Source organism: Hyperoodon ampullatus (genome assembly GCF_949752795.1).
Source record: "Hyperoodon ampullatus genome assembly, chromosome: 5".
NCBI lineage: Eukaryota > Metazoa > Chordata > Mammalia > Artiodactyla > Ziphiidae > Hyperoodon > Hyperoodon ampullatus.
This window is the reverse complement of record NC_136918.1, coordinates 46,583,846-46,596,082: the sequence shown is the minus strand read 5'-3', so window position 1 is coordinate 46,596,082 and position 12,237 is coordinate 46,583,846. Positions and strand designations below refer to the sequence as shown.

Genomic DNA, 12,237 nt, shown 5'->3' with positions numbered 1-12,237 from the left:
ATACTTAACTGCAGTTCTCAGTATGATCTAGTCTTATGACTATTCCCATGTCACTGCATTACCTGTATCATGAGTGGCAACCACAGGGCAGGGAAAAGAATCAAAAAGAGCTTATTCCCGACAGTATTTTGGTAGAGGTAGATGTAGATGTAGATCAAGGTGAGAAAAAGCTGACAGCCTCCTGATAATTCTAATTGCCTAGGTTTGAATCACTTAAAGACCCAGTAAATTAAAACATATATCCATGTTAGGTCCAGGCAGAAGGGACTAGCTCTGAAGGGGAACACTGAAATTTTGGGAGCCCAGAACTAGGCTGTCTACAAAAGGTAAAAATTCGTATTTCTTTGAAAAGGTCCCCTGAGTCTCCTCCACTGCCCCCTTTCTTACCAACTTGCCGAAAGGCTAAAGGTGAAAAAAGCCAAGTGCAGCCAGCCCATGTGGCCCATTGGAATAAAGGCAGCAGTTAGTTTTGCCACAGCTCTTGACTCGGAGGAGGGAAGGGAGCCACTTACCTTAAATCTGTCGACAGCAACGGATGCTTCTGAGAGGGACTTTACTGAGAACGGTGTAACTTTCAAAGCAAAAGTCATGGAATTGAAGACAGTCACCACTGTGAAAGCCTGAAAATAGGAAAAGAGAAGAAACAGCCTGATGAGGCTATGCGACTAAAGTAACACGACATCATCAATTTCCTTTCAGGTTTAAGGAGGGCTGTAACTTGACTGTCAAATGTTGGTACGAGTCAGATATATTTCAGATATATATTTTTTAAGGTAGAGTTTTTGAGACCTCTAATTAAAATTCTCAGTGAATCTGAATCAAACAATGACCTGTATTTTCAGAATTAAACCCAAAGTTGTAAAACAACCCATACACTTATTTGTGCACTGGGGCTAAATCCCCACTCTTCCACTTCTCAGATTAACCGCATGAATGAAAAAAATCCAAATCTAGTAACCAGAGGACTAGAGCATCTCTATATGTGGTATTTCTAAAACGTCCCCAAGCCCTGAGGGCTCACTGACCTGTGCTGCTGTCAGATCAAAGCCAAGGGTCATGTGAACAGAGAAGGTCACAACACTGGCGATCACCATCACAATGGGAGCCACACCGACGGTGATGCTCTGAAAGTACCCGGCTTTTTCCAACATCCGACGTTCCTCCTCTCGGATTTCTAAGAATAAAAAGCAAGCCAGTTTCTAAAAAGCAAGTCGAAAGAAACCACGGGATATTGCTCCTCTGTCACCAAACGAGACTTGGTAGGTCTTCAGCCACCATAGGTTTTAAAACGACCCTCTAACATTTATGATGCAAAAAACTAGGTCAATATGGCCATCAATTACAATCACAAAAGCTGGCACACAAGCTTGAGGTTTGAAATGGATCAAGGCACAGCAATGAATCTAACAGAAAACAGTCACTACTTCTCAGTACAATGATCATCTTCTGCCTTAGTCTAATTCTTTTTGCAAATTTCTTTTGTTTAGAAGGAATGAACACATTAATCATATCTGCTAGTGGCAGTTTTGTTTGCTTCCCTGGTTGTTTATTTCTAGGTTAGGTACTTATAAGAAAGACTATACAACGATAATGGAGAATTTAAAAGGAACTAAGATTTACTAGGGTGCCTACTGTATGTTGGTGCTAGAATAGAGGCTTTCACACAAAAAGCAGTAAGGGTGATTGGAAGATGAGTGAAATACAATTTTTGTAAGCAGAATGATGTTTCTTAAATATTTATAAAACTGACAACCTTATTAACAGAGCAACCATGGAGTACAAAAGACCAGGGAGTAAGAAGTATGACAATAAAGCAGTGAGGTATTTTCAAAAAATTTTCAAACATAAAAGCAATTTTTCTAGGAGACTATGAACTGACCTTTAAAGGTATTACCACTGTCCCAAACACTGGGAAATATATTGAGAGCCAGCTCTCAAGTCATACTTTTAAAAATTCAACTCACTGCTTTAACATGTATCACATAACTTGCCCAAGTCTATAATGAGCAAGAATGCTCTTTTCAAGCTAAAACACACAGGTAAAGATACCAAAGTCAGGGGCTGAAGGATGAGTGGAGTCTCAGAAAGAAGATTATAAAACTGAGAAAATTAGAATCTGAGAGCCGGAAGGGACCATCATTGGTGACCCTGCCAACAGGCTTGGCAGATGTCCTGTTAGCACCCAATTGTTCCATTCTATTGGCAACAAAGTCACTACTTAAAGAAGGAGCCTAATCCACTGCTGGATGCTTCTGACCACTCATAATTAAAGTTTATGAAGTGGACACAATGTTCCTGAAGGTTTAGTCAACAAACCAAGCAGTGAAAATAAAACAGCTTCCTTGATCTGAACACTGTATTTCTATTCAACCCAAAATTGCACCAACTTTTAAACTTCTTTTTACTTTTTTATTTTTTGGCCACACCACGCAGCCATGTGGGATCTTAGTTCCCCGACCAGGAACGGAACCACGCCCCCTGCGGTGGAAGCGTGAAGTCTTAACCACTAGACCGTAGGGAAGTCCCCTGCACCTACTTTTTAACTGGATCATATTCAGGTTAGCTCACTGTGAGATTATGGTCAATGAACAGCCATATCTTTTATATTTAAATTAAATTTAAATGGAACTATGTCTTCTCATTTGAACTCTAAAGTGCCTTTATTTATTTATTTATTTATTTATTTATTTATGGCTGTGTTGGGTCTTCGTTGCTGCGCGGCATTCCCTAGTTGCAGCGAGCAGGAGCTGCTCTTCGTTGTGGTGCGTGGGCTTCTCATTGCATTGGCTTCTCTTGTTGCAGAGCACGGGTTCTAGCTGCGTGGGCTTCAGTAGTTGTGGCACACGGGCTCAGTAGTTGTGGCTTGTGGGCTCTAGAGTGCAGGCTCAGTAGTTGTGGTGCACGGGCTTAGCTGCTCCATGGCATGTGGGATCTTCCCGGACCAGGGCTTGAACCCGTGTCCCCTGCATTGGCAGGCGGATTCTTAACCACTGTGCCACCAGGGAAGTCCCCTAAAGTGCCTTTAAATATATTTTTCTTAAATTCACCTTTTTTAGGGCCCAAGATTTCAATTTTTGTTGAGATCTTTTGGAATGCCCAGCTAATGTGCTAATTATTCCTCCAAACTTTGTGGCATTTACATACGACATGTTTATGTCTGCAATGAATTTACGGATCAGGATCGGGGCAGGCACTGAGAACCTTGTGACTCAACACAAATCAATTATTTGAAAAGAAACCAAATTAAAAAACCCCTGTGAGTGAGTGGCAGAGCGAGGTCCAGAGTCCAGCTGTCCTGACCTCCAGCCTAGCCCTTCTCCCAGCACGACCCCCAGGGTCTCACACCCACCTACCCGTAGTGCATATGCTCACACAGAGTGGTGGGGGCAGAAGCGGAGCTCTCAGCAGCCACTTGATACTGTTTTCTGTGATGTCCTCATGGCCAGACCAGAAAATTATGGGCTGGATGGGAGTATAGATAGAGGGCTTTGAAACTGAATGAATTACTCATAACCAGCTGAGTTATCTTGGGAAAAATCACAATTTTCTCAGGTCTCAATTTCCTCATTTGTGAGACGAGGTTATGGGTGCCAGTCTCTAAGATCCCTATCAACGTAAAGCTCATAGGCTATTATAAGAACATAAGGTATTATGATCCTACGACATTAGGATTTCCAGTAGCTAATGTGCTCAGGAAGCACAGAAGCCAACATCCTTCTACCATATACACATATGAAGTCTTTAAACTCACTTTGTACACTCTGACAGAATGCTTTGACCCAGGCATACATTTTAATAAATTTAATGTAGGTAAGGACTTCATTCATCTTCTGGACACGGTCATCTGTGACGGTCACACATTTTCTCCTGAAATATGCAGTGATCCGTGATACAAACATCTGAAAGGAAAAGCGATGTCATGCCAAATCAGAGTTTATTCAGAGTTAGAACTGTCTAGTCTTTCTGGGAGATAAATCCGCTTAAGATTATTATAAATAAAGTGAGCATCCCGTAGTTGTACTGCTTTTTAATAAAAGTGGTCTATTAAATGATAATCAAATCGTATTTGACTCTTACTTATCCTTTGGAAGAAAGTTAAGACAAGTAAACATTTGTCCTCAGAGTAATCACAGATATCTATGCTACCAAAGGGCAGCGGGAGAGCCATATCAGTTAGCATCACCTTGAGGTGGCGTGACTCAACCTCTCCTGTGTTACCTGGGGGAAGCAGGGTTCACCTGCTGACCTCCTTCACTCACACTCCCTCTTTTTAAATCTCACTTAGGAGCTACTGCCTTTATTCAAGTGACCTCTGATGTCCTCTGAAGTCAAAATGCTGCCTGTATGGATTGAACACTGTCTAGCTCTTTCCAGACATTTCCAAACCAGGTACCTGTTTAAAGGAAATTTCCAATCTAAGATGTGACACCTCGGTGGTGCCTACTATATATAGCCCAGTGAAAGTAACTCATCTGAGGAGAAGCTGCCAAAATACGGTAAGGAGGCTTACTCACCATTGCAGGATAAAAGAGGATAAAAACAGCTGATCCCAGGAAGCCTGTTGGTCCCAGAATAATTACATTATAAATCATGCCCAAGATGGCAATAACAGGTCCTCCAGCCAACAAGCTGCCAACGGCAGCTGCCTCGAACATCCTCTGTCCATCGTTGGAGCACAGGTTGATGAGCTACGAGACACAAAGAGCAGTGAGTGGACACTGCGAGGACGCAGGCACTGCCTCAGGAGGAAGAGGAAGGACAGAACGGGGACCCAAGGTAAGGAAAGAGCTCAGCTTGGGAGCTTTCTCTCTGCCCTGGAGCAAACACCCCTCGCTCACCTCACCCACGGACTTCTCCTTAATGTTCTTCAGCTTAAGGATCTTCTTAAACGCCATGGTCAGGATGGCCCCCCGCAAGCGGACCCCAGTTCGGTAATTCAATGCCCACGTCAGTGCAAGTGACCAAGAACGCACGATTTCTGTCAGGAGGAGGCCCAGGACTAACAGCAAGCTGTACTGGAGGTTAGACTCTGTGGCCTGGGTGTACTCCAGGAGGTGTTTCACCACGAAGGCCTACAGGGAGAAACACACACCACCGTCAGCTTCTCCACGGCACTCACACGCCACGCCACAGTTTTATGTTAAGTTAGAAAGAGGAGGCAGCTCCACTGTACAGTGATAAGTGCCTAGGCAGAGAAAGACCTTCTCGGAGGGCCGACTATTGCTGACGGTCCACCTGCAGCTATTTACGCAGAGCAATTTGCAGGAGGTAGGTCTAATTTGAAACTTTCTTCCTTCAGGACACCACCAAAACCCATACTCTTTCTAATGTAACATAAACCTGTCCATGAGCTGAAATTCATTCTCAACACACGGTCATTAAAAAGTATATATTTGACCTTATTCCAGTATCTCCACACAATGATACATTTCTTTACATGAAATTAAGACCCTTTTTTTTTTTTTTTGGATCGTTTCAAACGTGCTTATTTGATAAAAAGGAACAGTGTACCTACAGTTGGACTGGGGAAGAGTGAGAAGTGCATTTGCAAAACATTCCTGAAAATAAACATCAGCAGTTTAATAGTGCAGAAGAGAGCAAACAAAGCTGACTATTCAAAATCCAGAGACCCTCCCAAGGGCCCTCCCACACTCCCCGCTCCCTCCCAAAAACAAAAACATGTTACCTCAGGTAGCACATGTCTAACACCACCTGCAGGGAGGGAAGGCAGCAGCCCCCAAGAACCACCGAGTGCCACCTCCAGCTCTGAGGTCCTGCAACGCCGGAGCACACACTCACACGAGGCACATTCAGCAACAGGATTAAATACCAGGAAGTGGGAGGTAATGTACTTTTATTGAAAATGAAAAAAATAAAAAGTACCATCTTCAAAGAGCATCTCACAGACACTGTACAACAGGAGGAGCATTGCGGTAACATACATGGGAACATACAGAGTCGAGTAATACAGGGCTAGCCAGCCAACAGGTCTGGCCTCGACTGTTGTTTTAACTACACACAGTGGAAATTACAGCATTGAACCAATATCTGTTTCCAGAGTCCGGAATAGCGCATCAAGCTGACAGCACTTAATCGGTTAGGGCTCCTGAAGTTGCAGTTAGCCTGCAATAGAGGAGATTCTCCAGGAATAAAGACCTTGCTGCTAAGGAAAGAGAATTAAAAAAACAAAAAACAAAACTGAAAACTCCCCAAAGAGTTGACTCTGCTTAAAATCACTGGTGCTATTGGTTCACTAGGCTGTGAGGGGTGACCTCTGCTCTGGAGGGAATACAAAAATCTAGGCCTCAAGGAAAAACGGGTGGCATCCTTCGGAGTCTTTTCGAGTCCTTGCAGCTAAAGTTGATCTTGCAAAAAATGAAACAAAACAAACCACAACAAAAGAAAGCCAAATCAATCCCCCTCCCCGAAGGAAGAAAATAAAATTAAGGAGAAACCCATTCACCCATCTACACCGATCCTTATAGCAAAGGGTACTGTAGCTGGAAACCAGCGCTTGAGTGACAGACAAAAATGGAGGCCAGAAGCAATTGTCCTGAAGCAGCTAATGCTGAATTCCAGAACCCAGACTCTCTCTGGGTAAATCGGTATTTCTCGTTTTTCCTGAGAGGAAATTAATATCAGATGTCGACTAGATCCTAAGAGATTCCCACCAATCAGATTTATGTCAAGTCTCAGTAAATAACCTGATCAAATAAATAGGAGATTTCAGATTCCAAGAACTATTGTATCCCATCTCTCCCCTCCCTCGGATTTTTAGGTTTTATATCCATTGCTTGGGTCACCACTGCATACAGCTGGGTTGTTGGTTTACTAGCAAGAAGATTGGCTTCTTTTCCAGTATGCAATCCAAAATGTGGAACTGAGTCACTGAGTGGCAGGGTCAAAACCCCATTTTCCTCACGTGAAGCAACTCAGTAAGATGGCGGTGCAGTAAAGCATTTTCTCACACACCTCGGCACTGACGGAGCAGTCTCCAAAGGAAGGCGTGAAAGGACAGCAGGTTGTAGTTTGGGGTTCCTTCCTTCCCATACCTTTATTGTGCCATTTTTCAGCACCAGGTAATAGCATTAGTACCTCCCAGAGAGGAGGAGCAGGGGGAAGGTAAAAGACAAAATGAATGCTTACACTATGCAAAACTTTCAAAGGGGAGGGAAAAGAGGAAACAGCAGATTAAAGAATTTCCAACACATAGGGGTTTTTTAAAAAACAATTACATTTCAAACCATTTTGTATGGAACAAAGGGAAAAAAAAGGTTTTCATGAAAAATCTAACCAAAATTTCGTTTTAAAAGGTTACAAATCAATCATTTAAATTTAAACAAACTGGGAAAAAACTCGAGACTGTCAGCATAGTTGTCTGGCTGTGGAAAGCATTCCCAGTGAATAAACATTACCTTACCTGAACTCTTGGCGAGAGATTCTGCCCAGCTTGACTCTCTCATTCTGACCGCAGAATACAGCCATCCTGAAAATTCTAAAGAACAGCTTCTGTCACTGGTTCCACTACAGAGACACTCCCCCCAAATCCAGATCCTGACAGCATCAAGCAAGCTGCAGCTGGAGAGAGGTTGGAAGGGTGGGAAACTTACCTCTCTAGAGGCTTTTCACTGTCCTTTCCCCAAAAGGCCCATGAGCAGAGTTAGCATTCACCAAGAGATAGCACTGCAGGAGGCAGCCGTCTCTTGCAGATCTACAGGGCGGATGCTAATTCTTTACACACAAATCATAGGTCAGGCCTGGTCTTTTAAAACTGTTTTAATCCAAGAAGGCCACAAATCATCTCTGCAAGTTTAGCAGTTTGGTCACTCATCGTAGGTCAGGACCATACCCTTAGAGATTCTGGCTCTCCATTAAACACTACGGTGACCCTTGGACACCGTGTGCAGACCACTGGTCCACTGGCGTCACTGAAACCTTAGATCATCTTGATCATTAATGTCCAGCCCCAGCTGGCCAACAGTTAAAAAACAAAACAAAACAAAGTCACTTGATTGTGTTTTATTTGCTCTGCATACGGCTACCAAGGTTCAGTGAGACCTGAGGGGAGTTTTAAAAAATATATGGTATCTGGGGAGTCAGGTCTTACGAAGATTTCTGTAAGAACAGACTAAGCCAGTTTGAAAGCCTTGCCATATTAGAAAGTGTGCAAAAATCTAAAATGGATGTTCTTCCAGGGGATTTAAATCCACAGATGGAAGGTATGCTCATTGCTAAGACTAATCTCAAACCCGATCCTTCAAATTTCCAATTAAAAAGAAATTTGTCAGAATTAGAGCTCCAAAAAAGTTTTCATTGCTGACAATTTGAAATCTTTTTTTATTAATTAGAGACACTGTGGATGGGACCATTGCTTTCTTGATTGTTCTAGGGGAAAATCTCCCAAAATAACACAGGCCTTAAGGTGCTCTTCCTTAAGAGGGTGGAGAAAAGGAAAAGCGTGCTGCTGTTTTCCTATTAAAGGAAGGCTCTCAGCTTTCCCTGGCATCTAGAAGAGTTTACTAGAGATTAGTATTCCAGTGTGCTGTGCCTTAAAAGAGAGATAAAGGAGTATGCAGATGCTCAAGTGAGTGACTGTAAGGCCCCCCAAGCTGAACAAGCATAAGAAACCTTTTTTTCCCAAGTAAAAAATTAAAATCCCAACAATCTATGGAATTTGGGGGGGGAGGTGGGAAGATCCAATTAAATTCTTGCGTTGGCCAAATGGAATCAAGGAAGCCTGTATACCGTTCTACCCAGCTGCAAGAATTCTTCCAAAGATCAGAGCAGCCACCAGCCCTGTAGTGAAACAATGACAGAAGCTCTTCTTGGGGGAAGCTGGTCCTATGAAAATGTTTGCCATTTTGGTCAGTGACATGATATTCAGTTACATGGTCCCTCTTACTTAAAACTTATACAAAAGTATGTTAGTTGGTCAATTAATAAGAAACCCAATACCAGAAAAGTAGTGTTCTCTGCTCCAGAAAAGAGATCAAAACTTTAAAAAGGCATCAGACATTAAAAACAAAAACAAACGAACAAACAAAAAAACATAACAGAAAAACTGCAAATTAGTTTTACCTAATCACCATGCACCTTAGGCCCATACTTACCAAAACCATGAACCTCCAGCTTACCCACACACGGAAAACGCACAGAATAAGGAGTACTACGGCTCCGATGCCTCAAGGCAAATATGTAGAGAATAGATTTAATCAAAGTCTCAAGTGTAAGGCAGCACAGCAGGTGCAAGAAACAGGTGTCCAGAAAACAGCATGACAGTCACTCTTCTCCCCTACTCTGCTTCAGCAACACTAGGAAAACCAGGGCTGCAACCCCAACACCTGCCACACGGTTTACACCATAAACCAGAACTTGAAATGGACTTCAGGTTAGCCTCTAAGAACCTCAACAGTCCTCCAGCTTCTTGAGGGCTCATGTGCCACAGAACCGTCAAACGTGTGACAACTCTGCCCCCAGACCTTCAGTGTGTCACCAGCACCAACGCAACAGCCTACGCCACACAACACTGCTCTCGGCTGCTCACGGAACTGTGAGACACCTTTCCCGAACCGGGACTGTCGTTTCGTGTCGATAAGCCGCAAAGCAGCGGCTCTGGGCAGAGTTGGAGTCATTCAGCTTCACCCCCACCCCAGGGAAGCAAGCCAGGTCTGCTTCTCCTCTGGCAACGCGGCCCCCTCCTCCTTCCAGTTCTCACAAACCACCATTCACCCCAACATCAACTGCGCCCTTGCAACAGACCTGGAGGTATCTCTAAGGTTGCTAACTAGCCCAAAGGTGAGGGCGACCCCTGCAACAGAACAAGAAGGTTACAGCTGGCCATGGCTGGGGCCCTGGAGACTGTCAGGAAGGATGGTTAGGACTTACTGGTCCACTGAAGCCAGCCAGCTGCGTGATCATCAGGCACACGATGGAGAGGATGAGCCTGGTGCGGCAGAAGGTCCACACAACCCTCCGGAGGGAAGCAGCGTCTGGCCCAACTTCATGCAGCTCTTCTTGCCACAGTCTCTCTAGTCTTAACAAGGGCACATGTCCTCCGTCACACATCTCCCCAGGGAATACGCACACCCCTGCCCCACCCCCCCAGCCTCCCTCCTGCCACCATTCACACCAGTCTCTCCTTTCAAGTTATGTACAGTCTTCACCTTCTGGGGAAGAAAGACCTTTCCTGGGTAACTACATATTTACCCTGTATAGGGAGCCTCTCAGGATTCAGAAAATGATGAGAACGAAAGTCTTTCCTTCCACCCAGAAAAATTATCCCTGAATAGAATCTGCCTGTGGATAAGAACTTCCTTCCTCAAGGGTCCCCAACCCTTTCTGAAGGATCCTGTGGTAAAATGTAGAGTCGTAACTAGATTTTAATCACGACAATCGGCTACCACAAAAATGTATTCTGTCACAAGGCAGCAACATAATCTCCCTGCAGACTCAGGAAGAGAAGCGGGGCTGAGAGAGAGAGAGAAAGCCCGTGGTTAAAACAGGATTAAAGATGATATAGGAGATAAAGCAGAAGAGCAAAGGGAAAGTCACCCCCAGGCTACCCTCCCTCCACAGGATAGCTCAGATCCTAAAAGGACACAGAGCTCTGGACTTGACACTGCCGGACCCACACTCCTAGCTCAGGCCCTACACAACCAGTACGTGGGAGATGAAGGTGGATCAGAGACGCCTACCTTCTACAGTTCACCTCGGAAGACTCGTACTTGGACAAAGACCACACGTCCTCCATTGAGAGCTCCCCCTTCTTGTAGGCTATGTGAGCCAGAGGAGAAAGCCAAGAAAAAGTCATACAGGAGAAGAGCCCAGCATTGTCCACTGGGTGCTGGTGTCTGAGGAAAGAAAACCCAAAGCACAAAATTGTCAACACACGTGGAGAGGCTAGCCAACACTTACGGTACAATGTTTAGTATACAGAACTCCTGGCTAAACCCAGGTTTTCCCCAAATAGTCTAATCTTAGCCTGAATTTTTTTTTGGTGCTTCACAGACAAGCCACTAACCAGCAGAACCTCTTACTTGGAAGTGGTCCGGATGGGCTTCAGAGCACTTAAGCTATGATGGTACTTTCCCTTGGGATGTTCCTCATCCAGGATTCTGAGCTGAGAATGCATGGAGGCATCCAGGGAAAGGCCCTCAGCTCGGGCTGCTGCTTCCAAGGCATCTTGGCAATCCAGCTGTTTCAACAGATAGGGAGGGAAGGCAAAAGCACAATTAATGAACATTAGAAAAACAGAGAGTACCAAATCTACCTGACATAACAGCTCAAACTGCAAACCAGATTCATCTTACCTAAGAAATCCCAAGGGTCAGTAGGTTAAACACTAACTTGTATGATATGAACTTGCTAAGGAACATTAAACCAGATACTTAAAATTTCTAAACTAATAGACTTCATTTTTTTGAGTACTTTCAGAAAAATTGAGCAGAAAGTACAGAGAGTTCCCATATACCTCCTCACCTCCCCCCTCCTCCCCCTGTTTCCTCCATAATTAACATCTTGCATGAGTGTGCTACATTTGTCACAACTGACAGCCCAATACTGATATATTATCACTTACTAAAGTCCACAGTTTACATCATTATTCACTCATTGTGTTGTATATCTTAAAATTTATATTTTTATCACCAAAATGTTTTATCTTTCATTTCCCAATATAGACTGAGAGTCAATTACTACACTACTCACTGCAAATTCTATTGCCCATTTTCTATGGCAAAAACTTCACAACCCCCCACCCCCACCCCGCCTTATCAGCCCTGTCATGCAGAAAAAGCCGGGATGCACATATGCCTCCTCTCTCTCTCTTATCAGCAACAGGCAGAGCAGAAGCGGGGCTCTCACCCTGGCTGCCCCACTAAAGAGCTCCTACCCAGACTTCTGCAGCATGAAGCAGAGAGTCTCATGGGTGGAAATACAAAGTTATACATATTTGACTATAAAGTTTATAAGTACCAATTAATCATATTAACAAAAATGAGTATAATTCAAAGTCTGACTGTGGCAGAAGAGGGTGGACCAAAAATCTGGATATATCTACACCCGTTTACTCTAAAAGTAACCCAAAGTCACTTAATTTTTTAAAAAAGTTTATTGAGGTATAGTTGATTTACAATGTTAATGTGTTAATTTTTGCTGTACAGCAAAGTGATTCATTTATACATATATATATATATTCTTTTTCATATTCTTTTCCATTATGATTTATCCCAGGATACT

The 12,237-nt window shown here is 43.7% G+C and overlaps 1 protein-coding gene across 2 annotated transcripts in view; it reads right to left on the bottom strand.

The window, feature by feature from the left end:
• Positions 1 to 12,237, bottom strand: part of ABCC5 (ATP binding cassette subfamily C member 5) — a gene marked incomplete at both ends in the record, with an annotated part of 84,381 nt that overhangs the window by 52,427 nt on the left and 19,717 nt on the right. Inside the window, 8 exons of one of the 2 annotated variants that reach the window (XM_079704898.1) lie at positions 513 to 620; positions 1,026 to 1,174; positions 3,752 to 3,899; positions 4,515 to 4,688; positions 4,839 to 5,072; positions 9,886 to 10,033; positions 10,695 to 10,850; positions 11,037 to 11,194. In XM_079704898.1, coding sequence (XP_079561024.1) covers positions 513 to 620; positions 1,026 to 1,174; positions 3,752 to 3,899; positions 4,515 to 4,688; positions 4,839 to 5,072; positions 9,886 to 10,033; positions 10,695 to 10,850; positions 11,037 to 11,194 — 1,275 coding nt within the window. Of the gene's footprint in view, positions 1 to 512; positions 621 to 1,025; positions 1,175 to 3,751; positions 3,900 to 4,514; positions 4,689 to 4,838; positions 5,073 to 7,459; positions 7,496 to 9,885; positions 10,034 to 10,694; positions 10,851 to 11,036; positions 11,195 to 12,237 lie in introns of those variants that run through there. The other variant, XM_079704899.1, reaches the window with a different exon arrangement.